General features: G+C 60.3%; 1 protein-coding gene across 1 annotated transcript; it reads right to left on the bottom strand.

The window, feature by feature from the left end:
- Positions 1-276: 276 nt before the first annotated feature.
- On the bottom strand, positions 277-18,897 carry IL21R (interleukin 21 receptor). The gene is made up of 9 exons (XM_090023737.1): positions 18,802-18,897; positions 14,455-14,529; positions 9,909-10,023; positions 9,031-9,218; positions 7,762-7,913; positions 7,146-7,326; positions 5,925-6,042; positions 5,045-5,129; positions 277-2,194 (listed from the first exon to the last, which is right to left on the bottom strand). The coding sequence occupies exons 1-9, from the start codon at positions 18,809-18,811 to the stop codon at positions 1,328-1,330; spliced, it is 1,791 nt and encodes a 596-aa protein (XP_089879863.1). The 5' UTR covers positions 18,812-18,897; the 3' UTR covers positions 277-1,327.
- Positions 18,898-19,330: the final 433 nt, after the last annotated feature.

Raw genomic sequence — 19,330 nt, 5'->3', positions numbered from 1 at the left:
TTCCGACCCTAGAAACTATGAAACTTGTCTGATGCCAGGCACTGATGAGCTCAGGCCAGGCAGCTGCCCCTGGCAGGCAGGTCCTCAGCCAAGGCATCCCTGGGGGCTTGGGTGGTCTCAGGCCTGGGGCCCTGCTCCCCCATCATCACGCGTTACACCATGCACAGTGGCTTAAGGCCCCATCTCTGCCCTGGGGCCGGGACATTGCAGGAGACCAGCACAGGAGAGACAGGAAGGAATTTATTTGCACCCCGTGAGGAGGTGACCCTGCCTCACTCAGGATGTGCACCCTGATGAAAAGACAGCGATCGGGGCTGTTCCTGCAGCTCCTGCCAGTCCATATGCCACTGGTGCCCAGCAGGCACTGCAGGAGCAGGCCCTCACACTCGTTAGCACCGTCACGTTAGCAGTAAGCACAGGTGCCCCAAGCAACACACCAGCAGCTGCCTGGGCACCAGGGGATGCATCCATCCTGTGCTGCAGGCAGGAGCAGCCCAGGGGCCATCCCGCGCAGTTAACGCTAGAGCAGTGTCCACGGGCCCCACCAAGCCAAGCCAAGGTGCACAAGCTGTGTGAGTGCAGCCCCTCCGAACGACCAGCCCACGAAGGCTTGTATGAATCCAAAGGCCACGGACACGTCACACTGAGCAGGACATATCTAAGGAGTTTGGGAGGTGGTGGGGACGCGTCTGGAAGCAGGAGAGGGCCCAGGGCAGCAGCTGCCGAGCCCTAGAGAGCCCCAGGCTGTGTTCAGCTCCTTGCATACTACAGTTAGGGTGAAGGCCACGCAGAGTGACTCCAGCCTCACTGACAAAAGGACGTGATTCGGGGCCTCTACAGCTAAAAGTATGAGCTGCTACTGAGGGAGTTAAGGGCCAAGGGTGGGAGCTATCACAGCAGCCACATGCCAAGGGGGACTTGCAGAGCCCATGTACAAGGGAGCAGCAGCTGCCCCCACTGTCATTCATGGGGAACAGCGGGGAATGGTCAGTTTAAAGTCTCATTGTCTCTACAAGCCAGGCTCAAAACGTACTGTGCATTTGCTTCAGTGAAAGGCAGGTCCTGAGATATGCCTGCTTTTCCTGGACTGGGTCCACAGCTCCATGGGCAGGAGCTGGACTCGGGAAGCTGCCAGACCCCTGAGTGAGTTTAAGCTGATGTGACACAACCCCAGGAAAAGGCTGATCTCTGTGGGTCTGCCAACTCACATCACCGTTCGCACCAAATGCACTTTGTTCTGCTCTGATGGTGTTGTTGAGCCCTGGTCAGTCCTTGCCTGGGAGCTGTGTGGGGAACAGCACTGCAGCCCCGAGCACGTGCCTGGTACTCAGCCTGGTGGTGTCCCGGCGACTGGGGTGGCAGGACGGCAGGAGACCCACTGTTTGACGTAGCTCCGTGGGAAGTCCGAGACTTCCTTGTCCAGCGAGACGGACCCCGGGTCAGTCTGACTGCTCCTCTCAAACTCACAGTCCACGGGGCTGCCACAGTCGGAGTCCACAAAGCCACTGTCAATAGTGTCCAAGTCCAGGCAGACGGTTGGGTACCCATCGCTGGTCCTCTCACTGCGCGGGAAGCCATAGCCCTCCATGTCGGATGTGCTGTCACCCCCAGGGGAAGGCAGACAAGTGGGGCTGCCCAAGTCCCAGTCATTGGGATGGAGACAAAGGGCTCCCAAGATACTGCCCACCCCTTCCCCCTGCAAGAAGTCCATGGACACGGAGCCTGCGGCAACAACCTTGTCCTGGGTGCTCAGGTCAGCTGCCACCATTGCGCTGGAGCTGTCTCTGCCGTCGCCATCGAGGTCCAGCTTGGGGTAGCCATCCTCTCCGTTGCCAGCGCCTTCATCACCCAATGGCTCGTGACCCCGGGACGCACTGTGACAGCGGCACTGGGAAGAACATGGCATGAACTCATCGGCCACAGTGACGGTGTCGATGGAGAGGTGGCCGTAGGACCGGTCTGGGGTCCCCGGGCTGCTGTTCAGACTGGACAGCAGGGACAGGCTGTCTGGGCCACACACTGCCAGGCCGGACCCACAGGACTTGCCAGGGGGGTCCTTCCTCAGCAATCTCTTCTCCTCCTTGGGGACATCGCTGGACAGGTGCTTGCTGTAGACTTCCAGCACTTCAGGGAGAACAGTGCCCCAGTCAAATAAATCCAGGGTCACCTTGGTGCAGGACACACCGACCCATTTCTGTACAAAAACACATGCACACACACAGGTTACTACTGCTGCGCTTGGCCGAGCGGGAGCTGGCACCCCACTGTGCTGGGCAGGGGCTGCAGGGCTGAGCAAGGGCCCTGCACACAAGTGCCCTAAGTCCCTGGGAGCAGCGGGGATCCAGGGCCGCGACAACTGCGCTGCAGCCCTGGCGGCACTCGTGCTGCATTCGTGGACAGAGCGCTATAAAGCTTTCGGCCCCCTGGTTTTGCATTCTCCCCTCTGCCCTTTGGGCTCTGGGCAGCCAATGCCCCCTGCTTTTTCTGGCCAAGCACTTGGCTTTTCCAGCCAGCGCTGGGCCTGGCTCTGCTTGGCATCAGGCAGACTGAGCCTTCTCTGGGCCTGCTCCCCGTGGCAGGGCCCAGCCTCAGCTGGTCCCCTCCGCTCTGCTCAGGTCCCTGTGGGTTGTGTTGCATGTAAGTCCTTGTGTGTGAGCCCCTCAGGACCAGGCGCACACCTCTGGTCTGAGAGGTGCCTTGCTGCTCCTGACACCAAACCAAAAATACTCTTTCAACTACAGCAGACCTCGGGCATTGCTCCCGCAAGCCTGTGACAATCCATGCTCTTAGTCTGAAGGCAGGGAGATGCAATATGGCCCTGCCTGGCTTGCATCCACTGTATTAGGGAGCCAGCAGAGCCAGGAGCTGTACACAGGGCTGGGAAGGAGGACAGCTGGGGTCTGTCCTCGCTTCGGCCACTGTCCTGCTGGGCAACTTGAGACAAAGTTTTTCTGTCTCTGTGCATCAGCCAGTGGGGCAAGGACACTGCCCTCTGCAGTCAAGGGCTTTGATAACTGCTGCTAGGAAGAGCTGTGCCAGGGCCAGGCGTTACTGCCGTACCAACCGCACTATGCTAGGTGTCCGGCTGGCATCTGGGGAGTGCTGGGCTCAAGCTGCTTCCCATTGCATGGAGAGCGAGGCACCTGGGGCAGTGCTGGGAAACAGACTGGTGTGTTTCTAGCCATGGGGAAAGTCTCCCTTGCAGAGGAAAGTGCCTGGCTTGTGTTAATCTATTGATAAGTGGGTGCAAGGAGGTTCTCCCACCTGCTCGGCCAGGCCTGGAGACATTCCCACCTCTCCCTGACAGCAATCTCTGCCTATCCCCCAGGGCTAGCACCGCAGAGCGCAGAGAGCAGGCAGCGCTGCTCCACTTCCACTTCTTTGTCACTGCAACTCAGTCTCCAAAGGCACCGTCAGCGCTGGGTGACGGGAGTCTCATGTTCGCTACCTGCCAAGTCCCAGGCCCTGTTGCCGCCTTTCCCCCTGCACAGCCAGGAGATGCCTCCTTCCGTACCTGCAGGAATGCTTTGGCAACCTGCATGTGCTACAGACTGTGGCTGGCCAAGCCCTAAAGCAGGTGCATTGCACCAGCCGGTAAAGTTCCTGCTCAGGTGCTAGCAAGGTCACCACATCCTCTCCGAAGCCTGTGCCTGCGCAGCCAGAGCTGTGCTGCGTGGGCGACTTTGCCTTTGCTCTGCACATTCATTAACTTCCCAGAAGCACCTCAGCTTCAGCCAGGGTGGGACTGAGAACGGAGTGGCTGGCTCACCACCTCCCGCAGCAGGGGCAGCCCAAGCAGGGGCAGAAGGGCTGCAGTGCTCCACCCCAGGCTGTGGCTGCGGGCCCTCTGGGAGGACCAGAGCTCGTGGCAGCAGGAGGATTTGTCTCCACCATAACAGCTTGCTCATGGCTCCTTCAGCTCCTCGGAGTCCCCGGCAGGGGGCCCAAGCAGCGCAGCGTCCAGCTCTGAGTGGTCAGCACCAGCTGTTTGCAGGAGAGGCTGGACCCCCCTTGCCCTTCCTTCACAGGTGCTGCCTTTCCTCACCTAGTTCAACCAGATCAGAAGGGGAGGAAAGGCCCATCAGTGGGTGTTGAGCTTGCTCGACAGAGGCAGCCTCTGAATCAAGACTTCCTGAACCTTGGGGTGAGTGCTGGGACCTGCATGGGGGGGCAGGGGTAGAGATCTGGACATGCCCTGTGCACCCACCCCTCAGCACCCAATCCCTGCCTCTGTGGCAGACAGGATGCTGGGCTGCATGGACCTGTGGTCTGAGCAGAGCAAGGCATCTGTGTGTCCTTAAGTGGCACATACCGTGTGCGCACGTCCTGAATGTCTGCCCCTCACTTCTGAGAGAGGGAAGGGGGTGCGCAGGGCCCCACCTGTCCAGTCCCAGTAGCAAGTATGTCCCAGAGCCATCCCAGCACAGCCCCTGGCCTGACCCACCTTCCAGAGAAGCACGGAGGTGCAGGCGGCCGTTTCGGGTTATCAGCAGTAAAGGAGGCAAGAGGAGAGCAAAAGGCCTGATATACAGAGCTGGGGGCACCTGCAAGAGAGCCGAAACCTGGCTGTGAGCAGGCTGTACAAGCCCAGAGCGTGAGATGTGAAACGTTACCCCAACCGTCTCTTTGGGGTGGGCTAAAGCCTGTATGCTCAGTACAAGGAAACACGAACCCTGCTGGGGGAGCAGGTGTTTCTCCAAAAAGAAGCAGAAAAACAGCAGAAACAAGAGATGCATAAAGTGTCCCTGATAAGAGCTGCTGTAACAACAGGAAATTGCGCAGGAAAGAGATAGCAAGACATCTGCATTCAGATGCCAGCACAGCTCCCATTCGCCCACGACTCTGCAGGGCTTGCTCTGGCTTCGGCACTTAACATCGCACTTGAGCTTCCCTTGGCCTCCTCTGCACCCCTGAACCTGCAAGCTGGAGGGTCGTGATAAGGCCCCGTCCTCACCCACGCACCGCTTGACATTCTCCCCACCCACCGCTTTCCTCTGGAAACCCCCGGAGCGGTGACATGCCCACCAGCTCAGGCATGGCATACCTTGAAATCGCCATTGTGCACCATGTAAAGCGGCTTGAAGAAGGGAGCCGGGTTCGGGATGAAAATCTTCATCTTCTCCTGCAGGCTGGAGCAGCAGAGAGCACAAGTTCAGTTTTGAGCAGGTGTCACCCAGCGCCCCACGCCCCAGGGTCTGGCTGCTGGCATCAACGGGCCAGGCATGCCAGCCTCACTGCGGGAGCCCTGGGACAGACACCGTGGAAGGGGCCAGGCTCATGCTCCGCAGGGCAGAAAGGGTGACCTCAGCCATCCCTCGCCATGTGCTTGGGCTGGCCCCGCGCTCCCCGGCACTCAGGCCCCAGCCCCTTGGGAACACATGTCTTTGTGCCCCAAGCTGATGGGACCCAGGCTGGGAGGGGGCCACCCCCAGAAGTCGCAGTTGCTGCCCCCAGAAGAAATGTGGTCTCCCCAACTCCACTGCTGGATGTGGTGCCAGGACCTGCCACAGTTTCCCAGAGCCCGGGCGCCCGAGGCCCTCATGTCAGCCCGGCCTGGTGTGGGTTGCAGAGCCCAAGACAGGTGCTGGGCCCTGCTCCGGCAGCGGTGCCCACCTCACCCCGGCTGCGCTCGGCAGCCCGGCAGTGTCGGCTGCCCGGGAGCAGCCTCCAGCAGAGGGCAGAGCGTGCCCGAGAACAGAGCCCGGCTCCAGCAAAGCCCCAGCTCGCAGGGCAGGGCCAGGCTGGGCTTTGCAGAGGAGATCAGGCTGCCTGGAAAGGAGCCTCCCCATGCTGTGCTGCTGCGGTGGGGGGGCTGCAGCCTGTGCCTTGGACATCCCGGGTTCATTGGCATCCCAAGACCCACAGAATTGGAGGGGGCCCGAGGCCAGGTCAGAGGGGCAGGGCCCCCAGCCCCATGCTCTCACCTGCGGTGCTTGGTCAGCAGCAGCGCGATGGAGACAGCGGCCACCAGGACGATGCCCAGCAGCAGCAGCCACCCTGATCCTGATCCTGATTCCGATCCTGGTCCCCTTGTCTGAGCAACTGAGGGAAGAACAGGCAGGGTCAGGGGGCGGCTTGGGCAGGAACAAGCAGGAAAGGACGGGCTGGAGAAGCCCTGGGTTTCTCCCAGGAGGGGCCGGCTCTCTGGAGACAGGGGCCCACCTGGAGCAGGGCCTCAGGCAGCGCCAAGTCCCACATGCCCAGCCATGTCCTGGGGATGCCATGCTGCAAACAGCAGAACTCCGGCGGGAGTCAGAGCAAAGCCTCGTGGCCCCGCTGTCCTGGGCTCTCCTCCTTCCCAGCTGCCCAGGCCTCCAGGGAAAGGGGAATGGGCTGAGAGATGGGAGCAGCCTGGGGAGCACAGATGTGTCCTATGGACTGGGCTGATGTCCCAGCTCTGTAACACCGCGGGAAGCACCCCCAGGGCATGAGGCTGCCAGGGGCCAGGTGGGTCACGGAGCCCAGCCTCTGCTCACAGGCACCAGACCGCAGAGTCCTGCACAAAGGCTCCTCCAACGGCTCTGAGCTCTGGCAGCAACTCTGGGAGCGAGCCAGCTCCACGCGCTTGGCACTGGGCTGCCAGCTCGTTGAACTGCATGGCCAGGGAAGCACCTGGAGCTTGAGCTGTGAGCAGGCCCATCTCCACCCAGGGATCTGGACACGGGTCCTGAGCACTGGTGCTGGGGCCTGCTTGTCCTAGAGCGTCCCAGGGGCAGGCAGTGGGACCAAGAAGATCTGGCAGTAACCAGGTCTGCTATCCTTGCCGTGCACCCTTTATATATCAGCAAACCCATGCAAAGCACCCAGGCAGCAGCAGCACCTCGTTATCCAGACCCACTGCACCCCCCAGCCCTCCCAGTTGCCCCCATACAGCAGGCTTTTCTGCATGCCCCGCAGCTGCCTCCATGGCTCCTCGTCCCTGCACGAGCGCTGAGGGGCCCTGGCCTGAGGCCCGTGCAGGGGATGTGAACCGCGTGACCGTGGCCTGCGTGGGTTCAGCTCTTTCCTGTCAGTGACACCGAATGGTTTTGCTAACCTACCACTTTTCTCAAGTGGTTTTACTGTATTTCTGGAAAGTGCTTGCTAGCATCAGACAGATGCAGGGACGAGCAGAAAAGCAGCACGGGCTGGGGGGGTGTATTTACCCCGGGGGCTGGTTGTCAGTCTCAGCGTGGGGCTCCACTCGCTCCATATGCCGTGGTACAAGTCCCCGTTGGCCTGGGGCCTGGCTCGCACCTGCAGCTCATACTCGGTGCCCCCCTCGAATTCGAAGGGCAGGAGCACCAGGCTCCGCTTGTCCTCAGGTATCGTCTTCGTCTTCTGGTTCTGTGCAAGGGAAAGTGCCGGAGCGTCAGGGCTGCCGTGGGGCACGGCTGCTGCCCGTGCCAGCCCCGCTGGGGGCAAGCGTCACGGGGAGCAGGAGGGGAGGGAGAGACTGCTTCTCTCTGCCTTTGCTCAGTCACTTCTCTGAGGGGTGTGGTGGGCCACAGCACTAGCTGGGGGAGCATCCGTCTGGTGACAGTCAGGCCAGAGCCCGAGACAAGCGAGCCAGGAGCCTTCCCCCAAACCCAGCTCCTTTCCGACACAGGGACCCCTTGCCCCAGTGCCCGCGGGTCCTGCCCCTTCCAGCGTTTCCGGCCGAGGCCAGTGAATGAAACCACTGCCCATGCCCGGAGGACATTGCGTCTCCTCCCTGCCCCTCCCGTCAGAGCAGGGGTGCTGGCCTGGGCCGTGCCGCGGGCATCCTCACTCCCCTCCTACCTCCCAGGGGTCACTCTTCTTCTTGTACCGCAGCTCATACTCCAGCTCGTCACCCAGGAGGTAATAGTCCGGGTGCTGGTAGATGGTTTCCCAAGAGATATTGTATGTGTCGGAGATCGTGGCCGTCAGGTTGAAGGGTGGGGAGGGCTTAACTGTGGAGGAAGCACAGCAAGGCAGGCTGAGGCCTCGTGCTGAGATGACCCCAAGGACACAGCAAATGCCAGAGCTGCCCCCTCCCCTGCAATCCACCCCCAGCAGCATGGTGGCAAGGGTCCCGCTGACACCCGGCCCCGGCGTTTGAGGGGATCGGGGACGGCGGCTGGGCCTCCCTGCTTGCAGCGGAGAGGGGGAGCCTGGCACCTCACCCAGTGCAATGGCCCTGTGCCCCCACAGGTGCGGGGCAGGGCTCCCAGGTCAGCTCCTGCCTGCCTGCCCGGGTGCAATGGAGCAATGCTGGGCCAGGGGGTCAGTGCAAACTCCTCATCACGAGCGCCCAGCAAAACAGACCGCTATCCCACTTCAAGCACGCAAGCCCATGCCTCCACATGTGTGTGCATGTGACACTAGCTGGCAGCCTGCACTCATCACCCAGTTTCCTTTCCAGAACAACACAGGCATTGAAACCCTACCAGCTCCAGGCCTACGTGCAACATGTGCCTGATATACCAGAGCTGCCTGGCTGCTGGGCACCCGCTGGCCTTGCAGCCAAGCTGCCTCCGAGGTGAACTGGCAACACAGCCCGGCCTCCCCCTCCTCCTTGGCACGAGGACGAGCGGCCCCAGCAAGAGCCTGCTCCAGCAGGGGAGGGGGTCTGCCTGCCTGTGTGACTGCAGTGCCCCGTCTGTGGCAATGGCGTCACGTTCCTCTTTGCTGCCCCACAGGAAAGGCTGCTGAGGCTTGCAGGGGGAAGTCCATGGCACACTCTGTGCGTGACATCCCTCTGTCACTTTTGGTCCTGGCTAAAAAGCCCACTCTGGCTTTGCTCAGATACGGAGCAGCCCCGAGTGAGAACGGTTCCTTGCTACCGCACGAAGAAGAGACAGCGAGGGACTGTGACAGCAAGGACACGGGGCTTGCTTGCCTCCTGGTACGCTCCCCCGCCGGCCGGCGTCAGGTCTGAGCCAGAACCTGTCAGGACCAGCCTGGGGTAGCCAGGAGGACACGCACCCCTCAGATGCTGCCATGCACGCAGCAGAGGCTCGCAGCTTCACACACATAGGCACACGGATGCAGTTCCCAAACACCAGACTCATCCATGCTTGCACTCACTGCTATCACCCAGGAGAAACTTGCTGCAGCTCTTCGAAGCTGCATGCTGCCCCTTGGCCGGCTTGGCCACGCACACCGTGAATGTGTCGTCAATGAAGAAATGCGTCTGGTCCTCGTAGCACACGTATTGCACATGGGTGCTGTTTCTGGAGAGCTCTGCCAGGCTCCAGGAGATGTTGTCTTTGTCCCTTCAGAAACCAAGTGCACAAACATGTTGTGTTGCAGCGGGGCCAGTCCCTGGCTTGCTCTATGCAGCTAAAGAACAAGGCAGCAGAGGCACTCGGGGAAAGCAAGGGGGGCAAAGACATGTCCACAGGGAAATTCACTTCTGAACTCAAATAAATACCTGCAGGAAAACCTGCAGGCTCCATTGACTGCACCCTGAGCAGGGTTGGGAGAAGGAACCTGTTGCTGAAACAAGCAGGAAGCCAGCGCTGAGGTGCTGGCACGTGTAGGGAGGTGGTGGAGAGGGGAACCCAGGATAATGTGCAGCCTGGCAGGGGTTGTGTGGCCGCTTTCCCCCTGGGAAATCCCTGTAAGCGAGACCTCGCCAGGCGAGAAGGCAGAGGAGGGCCGGGTGCTGCAGGGTCGCAGGCCTGGCCAGAGGCAAATCCAGGTGCTGGTGAGGGGAAGGGGCAGCCAACATCCTACGAGCATGGATCTACCTCCTGTTACCAATGAAGTCCATCGCCAGCCACCAGCAGACCCTGCCTCAGCCTTGAGGGCACAGCTGAGCTTTGTGGGGAGAGGAGCAACAGCCTCAGGGAGATGGGAGCTGTGGCAGGCTGCAGCTGCGGGTGGCCCGTGACGGGAGTCGTGCAAGCCCCAGAGCCCACCAGTGAGCTGTGGCCGGCTTTGCCTCCTCTGCACACACGTACCATGTTGCTGTGAGGTTATATGAGGTCCCGCTGGTGGTGCTGAGGTTAGTTTTCAGGAAGCAGGAGAGCGTCTCTGCGTAGTCCACAAAACAAGAAAGGTTGGTGCAACTGGCACCTGTAAGGGCAAAAAGGGAAAATGATGCAGCAGCTGCAAGGCTGCAGGGAACAGCCCTGCCCATCACCATGCAGCAGTGGGCCCCAGGCTCTCCATGCCAGCTCCCCAGCGTGCTTTCCCTGCCCTGTGCTTCCCCTGTACCGGGGTTCCCCGGTCAGTGACTCGCTTGAAGCCAGAAGGTTTTCTCACAGCCGTCTATCACAGCTGGCCAAGGCTGCACGTAGGCCCTGAAATGTGAGGAAAGCCCAGCGAGGGCTGAACGTGCAGCCTTAACTCTACCTTCTTCCATGTAGGCTGCGTGACACACGGCCGCTTACTGCTGCTTCTGCAAGGGCTGTGTTTGAGTCAGGGCAGAGCTGGAAACATCTGCACACTGAGCTGCCTCAGCTCAGCGTTTCCTAACATCGAGTGCTGGGGTTTGCAACTGAAACAGTCTTGCACGCGTCTCCTGCGGCATTTCCAAGACTTACTTTTTTTAGAAAAGGGGCAGTTTAGTCATCCCTTTGCACCCTCCATTAATGACATTCACATCTTGGTGACTCCCCCCAACCCAGCTCCAGGGCTCTCCAACAAGCTTTTCTGCAATCCTGGCACAAGGATGCTTTAGTTCTTTCCTTCTTACAACTAGTGCCAGATGTCCAGAGGTGGACGGGATCCGCACAGCCTATAAGCCTGAGAACAATAGGGGTGAGTTTGTGAGCAGGCGCTCAGGGGAGGTCACAGCAGTTACTGGCTCAGGTTTGTTACAGCAATTATTTGTAGCTGAAAACTGCCATAAAACTGCCCTAGATGCCTCCTCCTCTGGCTCTGCTGACTGCTCTGTTCACACGCCAGCGCTGGTCCGTGCAGGCGAGGGTGGTGGCAGCGGGGACACCAGTGCTGTGCTCAGCAGCACTGTGCTCAGCAGTGTGCAGCCCTGGCTGGGCTATGGGAAGGAAGGAAGCTCCGTGTCTATGCTGAGGGAGCGGGGCCCGTTGGGCTGTGAGCTCCTCTGGGCAGGGCTGCCTCCTCCTCTGCCTTTGTGCAGCCCCAGTCTAAGGGGGTCCCAATCTGTCTGGGCCTTCAGGCAGGTCATAAAATAGATATAAACGACAGAGGAAACATGACACTCGATGGGCAAGTGCAACTGCAGCTGCTGCAAGAGCCTCATGCCTTGCCAGTGGCCCTGAGTGTGGGCTGCTTCACCATCTCCTTCATAGAGGAGCCAGAAAGGCTCCTCATGTCAGCCCAGGCAATCCCAGCACCACGGAAAGCGCAGACAGGCATTTCCCCTCAGGCAGGAATGGGCTCCCTGCCTCCTCTCACCTTGCCCATGGCAGGGCGGGTGGTGCAGGTGTGAAGTGATCACAAGGCAACCACAGGATTGGTGTCATTGAGGGTTACCGGTGTGAACGACATGACAGCTGCTCCCCAGGCCAGTCAATGGGGAGAGTGGCCTGTGCATTTGTGCTGTGTGTGCCACAGCAGCCAGGAGCCCTCCAGGGTGGCACAACCCCTCCAAGAGCAGCTCAGGGCTTAGGGCAACAGAGCCTGGGCTGCCGCAGCTGACGGAGGCTGGAGCTTGTGATGGAGAAGAAAAAGCTCACACAACAATGGAGTCCAAGGTTTCCCACAGACTTTGCTCTGCTGATTTCCTTCTTCAGTCTGTTTTCTCCTACCAGCTTATAGCCAGGGAGACCCTAAATAGCCATCAGGGTTGGCAGGAGAAGAGTGGATGGTGCACTCAGAGCAGCCACCAGTGAAGACACAACCATCCATAAGTCATCACGCACCTCCAGCTCCAGGCCCAGCACCTAGAGGGGACACACCAAGGGAGAAACCGCAACCTCACAGCTTGAGCCCAGGACTGGGAGCCAGCCTCAAGTCGGATGAGCCCTTTCCGATGGACTGGGGAGCATCAGTTCTTCATAAGTCAGTTCATTTGTGAAACCGGGACAGCCCTGGCAAGACCATGGCCTGGGCACATTTGGAGTGATGTGGATAAGTTGCTGCATGTCTGACTTCACTCCAACTTGGGTGTTTCATTCTGACTTTAGAATCTCACTCTAGGTTTCTTGTTCATGTCATTTTTGTTTCTTTCAGCCCTGGGCTTTCAGTCTGAGTTTCCCCTCTGGTTTCAGTGTCAGCGTCCCACGCCTGCTCTCCCATTTGGTTTCAGTTTGGAGCTGGGCCCATCCAGACTGCCCCCAGGTAACCCTGCACCAGCTGAGGCCATGCTGTGTCAGTGGGTCTGGGGCAGCCACTTGCAGTCCATGTCCGTTGGCCTCTCCCGGTGCTGAAGTATTCATCTGATGCCATCACAGCAGAGTGGCCATGCCTTGGGGAAGCAACAAGGGCAGAGCCGGGTTTCAGGCCAGACTTTCCAGGGACCGCAGCAGACGAGTGAGCACGAACTGCATTGTCACAGTCCTGCAGAGCAGCACTGCTGTTCCAAGTGATGTGACCCTTTCCAGAGCCATCAGCACCAGTGTGTGAGCAGGTCCTGAGAAAGCCGCGGGAGGACCACTGTCTCCAGAGGGGAGCAGAGATGAGCCTTCTTCCAAGGGTGTGTGGCCCCACAGCAACAGGCACTGTGTGGAGACTGCTGCTCCCTGCACAGTGCATGGACTTGGTCCGTGCTAGAAAGGAGGATCTTGACAGGTTCAAGCCATGGGTGGCCATGATGCCCCTGGTAGCTGTGTGGCTCCTGCCTGGCTCTATCTCTAATATGCCCTCCCCTGACTGCTTTCCTGCCGTGCCTTGTTGTTACTGAAGGGAGGCTGCCCATGGGCCTGAGAAAGCCTGAGTCCTACCAACTCATCAATTGGTCCCTCCCAGACCCTGCTAGTCTCAAGCACCCTTCATGCTAAATAGGCTCGTTTGGCCTGGCGGCGTCCCTGCAGCCTGAAGGACAGATTGTGTGGTCTGCTCCTCCCCTACACCACAACCCATGCCTCGCACGCATTACCACTTACTTGCCTCAGCCTCTCTTGGGACTCTCAGACCCTCTGGGTCCCTCTGCCCTCTGTCTCTGGCCCCTCAAGCAGCTCCCTCTGGGCTGGGGACTCCTCTGCGCCCTGCGCAGCTCCCATCTCTGGGTTGGCCAGCTCTGTGCCTTGCCTTCTGTCCTTGCTCAGCTTCTCCCCTTCAAGTGGCAGGCGCAGCACGGTGCCCTGCTACAAGGCATCTCTGTCGAAGCTCCTGTCTGAGGGAATGCTGCTGTTTCCTCGCAGCCGGACGCAGGCCTCGGTGGGGGACAATGGAGCCATTGTCACAAAGGCAGTGGGCACGGGGCTTCCCGCACCTGGTCTGGAACCAGTGGGTGCCGCATTCAGAGCTCAGCCGGGAATTCGCTCCAGGCCTGTGTCCAGTAGGGTCAGACTTGACAGAAGGGCCTTCCGGCCTCGCGACCTGTGAATCTAGGCTGGCTGCTGCTGCCTGACGTCCTTGTGCTCTCCTCACATTTCATCCACTTGCTGCCCCTTCGGCAGCAGGGGCCTGGGGCCCACCTCTGCTGCGTATGTATGCACACACACGCAGAGCCTCTCGTGGAGAGCAGGGCTCTGAGCCCTGTGATGCCACCACAGCACTGACTATCAGTGCTGTTTGGCTCCTGCAACTCCCCCAGCCCAACCCCAGGGGCAGGGGAGGCAGGGAGCAGCTGACCAGTGCACGGCCCTGATTCAAGCTGCGGGCCTGTGCAGCTGCTGGATGCTGCCACGGCGGGTGCTGGAGGACAGAGCTGAGCAGCAGGGTGGGGGGCGAGCCACCCCCTACCAAAGGCAGACCACCGGCACGCTCTCTCCCAGGAAGATGCTCATTAGGTGGGGGGAGCAGGACTCTGGCTGGGGGCTGCCCCAGGCTGTAACTGGGCCCTGGAGCTGGCTGGGCAGGGAAGGGCGGCTCGTAGACCCATGGATGCTCTAGCTCAGGTCTGAAACAAGCCCAAGGCTCTAGTGAGAGGCGGGGGGCGGTGGGGCGGTGTGCAGCGGTTTCCTGAAGAGCCCCTTGTGCCGCCGGCTGCTCTCTGAGCTGATGCTCTCAGCGAGTCAGCCCTGGCCCAGCTGCCTGGGGACCCGTACCATGGGGGAGTGGGTACCCAGGTGCCCAAAACTGGGGCACAGCTGAAGACCCTGGCAGGTTGCTCCAGAGGTGCAGCACTGGCAGGTCCTGGTCCTGCCCTGCAGCCGGGATGCCAGGGGGTGGTTTGAAGTCGCTCCTGGGGGAAGAACCATTTCTCCTGCAAGTCCCCCAAGCCCCGCCGGGGGCCCAGCCTACACAGGGGGCAAGCGGGTGGGGGCAGCATAACGCCCAGCCCAGGCCTTCACCCAGCAAGCCCCAGCTCCAGCCCAGAGCCTGGGCCACTCGCTGCTTGGCACCAGCCTTGACACAATGCTTGGTCAGATGTGAGGCCTCCGGGGCGTGACAGCCGGGGGAGAGCTGGGAACTTACTGTGCTGCAGGAAGAAGAAGAAGGCAACAGCTGGGAGCCACAGCACGTTCCTCATAACGATCCCCGGTGGCTGCCCTGAAACAAGGAGACACAGCCTCAACCCCACTGCCACACAGTGCAAGTCTTACATGGCAGCAAGGTGCGCGCTGACTTGCCCTGCGGCTCAGGGAGTGAGCAGATAGCCATGGTGCAGGACCCGCTCTCAGCTACACCCAAGGCCTTGCTGCTTGCTGAGTTCCTGTGGGTAGAAATGCCTTTGAAGAGTGAGCAACAACACTGCTGCAACCGATGCAGGTGCTTGCATGGGTACAGAGCCAGGTACGCAGATGGCACAAATGTCCCGATGGGGCAGCGGAGGAATCTGGCGATTCAGCCCACCAGGGTCTCTCCCTGTCTCTGTGCATTGAAACACCAGACAAGGGCCCCCGGGGATGCATGCTGGACCTTTGGCAAGGGGAGGGGAGCTGGTGAAGAGCACACAAGAACAAAGCGAAGCGTTCGGACAGACAAGCAGCTCTGCTCCTCTGAGATGAGGCTTTGTGCTTGCGCATGGGCATCAGCTCATCTGCTGAGCGTGCTCTGCTCTCTGCTCCCTTCTGCAGCAAGCGATGCCAGGCTGCTGTCATGTAACCGTGTGTTATTCCAAGATAAGTTGCCTGCTTGGATTCTACGTATCGTGGGGTACAGCGGACAGACAAACCAGTTACAGTGATTCAGCTCAAACACAGCAAGGCCCTTCCCCGTGCCATCTGTCCAGACCCAAAGGCAGCGTCTCCTGCAGGATGTGGGTTAATCCTTGAAAGGCTCTTGTGATGGGTTTGGATGAGAGTCTACAGTGGTGGATAGCAAGGACCAAGAAGGCTGATCAGATCGTTTCTGAACATGTGTGACATGACACTGCATGACACACACATGTTTCTGCTAGCCCGCCAAACCAGTTACCCTATTCATCCTTAGCCTGGACTTTTTGCATGTTTAACATTGCTCGTTATGCAAATGCAGACATTTACATGGAAAGTGCTCATGCTCAAATCCCCGCAGGGCTGGGGCTGCTGCTACCCTGCCGGCCAAAGCCTGCGACAGGCTCGCTCCTGCCTGCACCTGCCCTTGACACGGACCGCGAGGGACTGTGGCTGGGCGGTGCTGGGAGCCAGAGCATGCGTGGCCTCGCTGGAGCGCTTGCCCAGCCCTGTCACACCGCGCTGCATGGTGACATGTGCCGGGGAAGGCGCCGTGCAGGGTCACATTGTGCTAGGAAGACCTTGGAGAGGCAGGACCCTGGCCCTGGTGGACCCATGCTCTGAGCTTGCGCTGCTGGGACCTCCACGGGAAGGCGTGGGCGTGGGACTGCCCACAGGGTCCCAGGGGGCCAGGGCGGTGCGTCAGCCGGCCCCACCTCCCTATCGGAGAGGAGCAGGCTCGGGCAGCCTGCAGCTCCGTGGCTGGGTCGTGCAGACCCCACAGGATGCAGCTGCTCCCGTCTTCCCCTGGGGCCTCAGCAGAGGCGAGGAGGCTGAGACCACCTGCCCCCCTGCCATCCTCCCCCACCACTCCCAGCCCCCACGACCTCTCAGCAGCAACTTCTCATCAGGGGAATATTTGCGTGGTGTCAAAACTTCCCAGCTTACTCAACCCGTGAAAGCAAAATCATTTTAGCAGCTGCTGAAAAGCCCCTTTGGCCCCAAGCTGGGCTGAGACGGTCTGTTGCTGAACCGTGGCACCAGACCCCGCTCCCAGCAGCGACCTGCCCCAGCTGGGCAAATCCCATCCCATCCTGGTGGTGCCCCCCGGGCTCAGGGAGCTGGCACCCCTTGGCCAGGCCCTGCTCCAGGGACCGGCCCGTGCACTGTCAGCACTGGGGCTGCCTGATGCTCAGCGGAGGTTGCCTGAACTCCCCAAGCTGCTCCCCCTGCACCTGGCCCTTCATGCACCCGCTGCCCCCAGGAAAACACCCCTCGGGTGCTGGTTCCTTCTCAGCTCCTCACAGAGCGGTCACTGCTGCAGGTGCTGTTTCTACTGGTACTTTCCCCAGTTCTCCAAAGCTAGACCACAGCTCAGCCCTTCGCACCCCCCAGCCCCTGGGGCAGCACAGGGAGCCAGCGGCCAGCTGGGTGTGCAGACCCTTCCTCTGGGAGAGAAGTCCCTTCTCTGCTGGCCACTGCAGGCTCCTTTTGCTTCCTCTTCCCTGGACATGACTATAGCCGTGGGAGCCCCCGACTACTCTGTGGCTCTGGGCAGGTCTCTGGCCCCTGCAGCTGTGGGTGCTACAGCCATAGGCTGGGCCGGACTGTGCCAGCACCGGGGCCCAGACCCTGTAATGCAGAGAGGTCACAGGAGCTGGGGAGCTCTGCCAACAAGCAGGCCCCTGCCTCCGAGGGCGCTCGCTCAGAGGCCCTGATCCAGGGTTGTGGCTCTCTCCTCTCCTCCATGGCTTCCTTCTCCCTCTTGCAAATCTCCCCTATGATGCCAGGGCCTGGTGCCTCCAGCTGCACACAGGCCTCCAGCTGCTGACCCTGTGACTGCATCAGTGCCTGGCCTGGCTCAGCCTCCTGCTGCCGTCTTATGGCCACCCGCAGCAGCCCCCTCCTCAGATCTCCAGCTTGCCCCCATGCCCAGGCAAACTCCTGCCCTGCCTTGGCCGCTTACACCACCCCTGGCTGCCGTCCCTCTTGTCTTGACCGGGGCAGCAGGCGCTTCCCAATGGCTGGCCAGTCCCAGCCTCCAGCGTACCTGGCTGTTCTTGCCCTCTCAGGTGTGCGGGCAGGTGCAGCACAGGTCACGTCCCCCCTCCAGCTGCTCTCCTCACCCCAGATCCTGTTGCTGCTCTCCAGGCCCTGCAGCCTGGGTGCTCCCTCCTCTGCCCGGCCAGTGCAAGGAGCTGCACTCCCAGCTGCCCATGCGAGACACTCTGTCCTGTGCTGCGAGCCCCCAGCTTCCAGAGAGAAGCGTCATCGAGGACACGGGGCTGCGGGGAGGAGTCAGTGCGCCAAGCCCCTGGGCCAACAGAGGACAGGCATGGGGACAGGGGGACAGGTGCTGTGCAGACGGTGCAAGGGCTCAACCCTGAGGAAGGGAATTCAGGGGCCCTGCCTGGATGACAGTGATGGGACACGACTAAGAAAAGGAAAGCCTGAATATCTGAAAAATGTCCCAGCACGGAGGCGAAGGGTCCTCGCCTGGAACAGCCTCAGGTCCGCGTCACCCCAAGCCCCCTTGTGCCCAGAGCCTCTTGCCTGGCACAGCTGGCGGAGGGGCTCGGTGCTCCCCTGGAGCCAGGGCAGGGCTGCCAGCCAGGGCCACAGCCATGGTCCGTCTCCCCGGGGCACAGACTCCGCTCCAAAAGCGGACGAGCTCGGGCGGGAGCAGCTCCGGGGGTCCCTGCAGCGCTAGTGGCTGGACCAGCTCATGACTTCCACAGAGGCAGCTGCTGCCCGGAGCCCGCTTGCTCCCAGCATGCTGCGGCACTACACCCTGGGGGAGCCTTTGCCCACTCTCTCTGGTGTTGCCTTTCCACCCGATTCCTAACCTCCTACACAGCCTTGCCTTTCCCCACGCCTCTCCGCCTGCCACCCACTTCTGTGCTGAGCTGGAGGGATGGCATGGCATGGATCAACTGGTAAGAAGCCAGGGGCTTGCTTCCTCACTCTGCCACTGAGTTACCGCGTGACCTTGGGCAAAGCACTTCCTTTCACCATTTCGGTTTCCCTGTCAGAGATGGGGAGTAAGATATGGATGGATCTTCCATGCCGGGAGCTGGGTGGGCGTGAGCCTACATGAGTGGGGCACGGTCAGCAATACCTGGTGTTGAGCTGGGAGACATGGAGAAGCCACCTCCACTGGGCTTGAGTCTGCTGTATTTGGAAATGGCCATCTGCGCTGTGTGGACGTGTGTTTCTCCCTGCTCTCCAAAGAAGCCTCACAAAAAATGTCAGTTATAAACACTCAGAAGAAAAGAGGAAGGGAATCTAAAATCCCCAGGCACAGAGAAAATAATTTCTGTTAGCACAAAACCCAGGAAGGTGACAGGAGGCGGGGAGGAGAGGGCAGTGAAAAGTGACCCAGGGAAACAACCAGGCAAAGATTCTCCCCCAAGCATTGAGCTTTGAGACCAGCATGTGCTGCGATGATGAAGAGCCCGGGCCATGCAGTTAAAGCAACAGGTCAGGCACCCAGGAGGCAGAGTGACCCGTGGTCTGTCCAGCGCAGGCCAGCGTGCATGTAGGCAGGGCATGAGCACAGTGTCAGCTACGAGACAGATTCAAAATGCAGCCAAGAGACCAGGCATCGGCACGCTGCTTCCAGCTGGCAGCCAAGCTCGGTGGGAACTGGTAGAAACATTGACATTACCTTGCCTCATGCTCGCAGCCGTCCCTGGCAGCCTCCCAGAGAGTCCATCGGGCCCGACTGGGGACAGGGCCAGAGTTGTGGCAGCGACTGAGCGCACAGGAGCTGCAAATCAGGTGAAGCTCATCAGCACCAACTGAGTAAAAACCAAAAAAGCAGCGCGCGCGGCAGGGCGGCAGTTCTGGAATCCACACGGCAAACGGTGGCTGACGTCAGCCTCGTCTCAGTATTACTGTGCAGATACAGGAGGATGTGGTGAGGGCATGAAAGGCAGTGAATGAGCTCTGACACCCACACTACTCCTTGCTCTGCTGTCTGCTTTTCTATGTGAGAAAAGGGTGGGAGAGCAAATAAAAACCCACCAGGCCAGGCCTCTGAAGGGTTATTGGAAGTGGGTGTGTAATGCCAGTGAGTTCATCAGTCAGAAGGTGCTGGGGATGGGCTCCCTGCCAGGACACCAGAGAATGGGTTATAATAAATGGTTCAAATTGCACCATCCACCTGCCCGGCCATGGCCTGAGAGCTGGCCGGC

This window comes from Crocodylus siamensis, chromosome 12, assembly GCF_052110815.1.
Source record: "Crocodylus siamensis isolate JL-2025a chromosome 12, ASM5211081v1, whole genome shotgun sequence".
Classification (NCBI taxonomy): Eukaryota; Metazoa; Chordata; order Crocodylia; family Crocodylidae; genus Crocodylus; species Crocodylus siamensis.
This window is presented reverse-complemented; position numbering and strand designations above follow the sequence as displayed.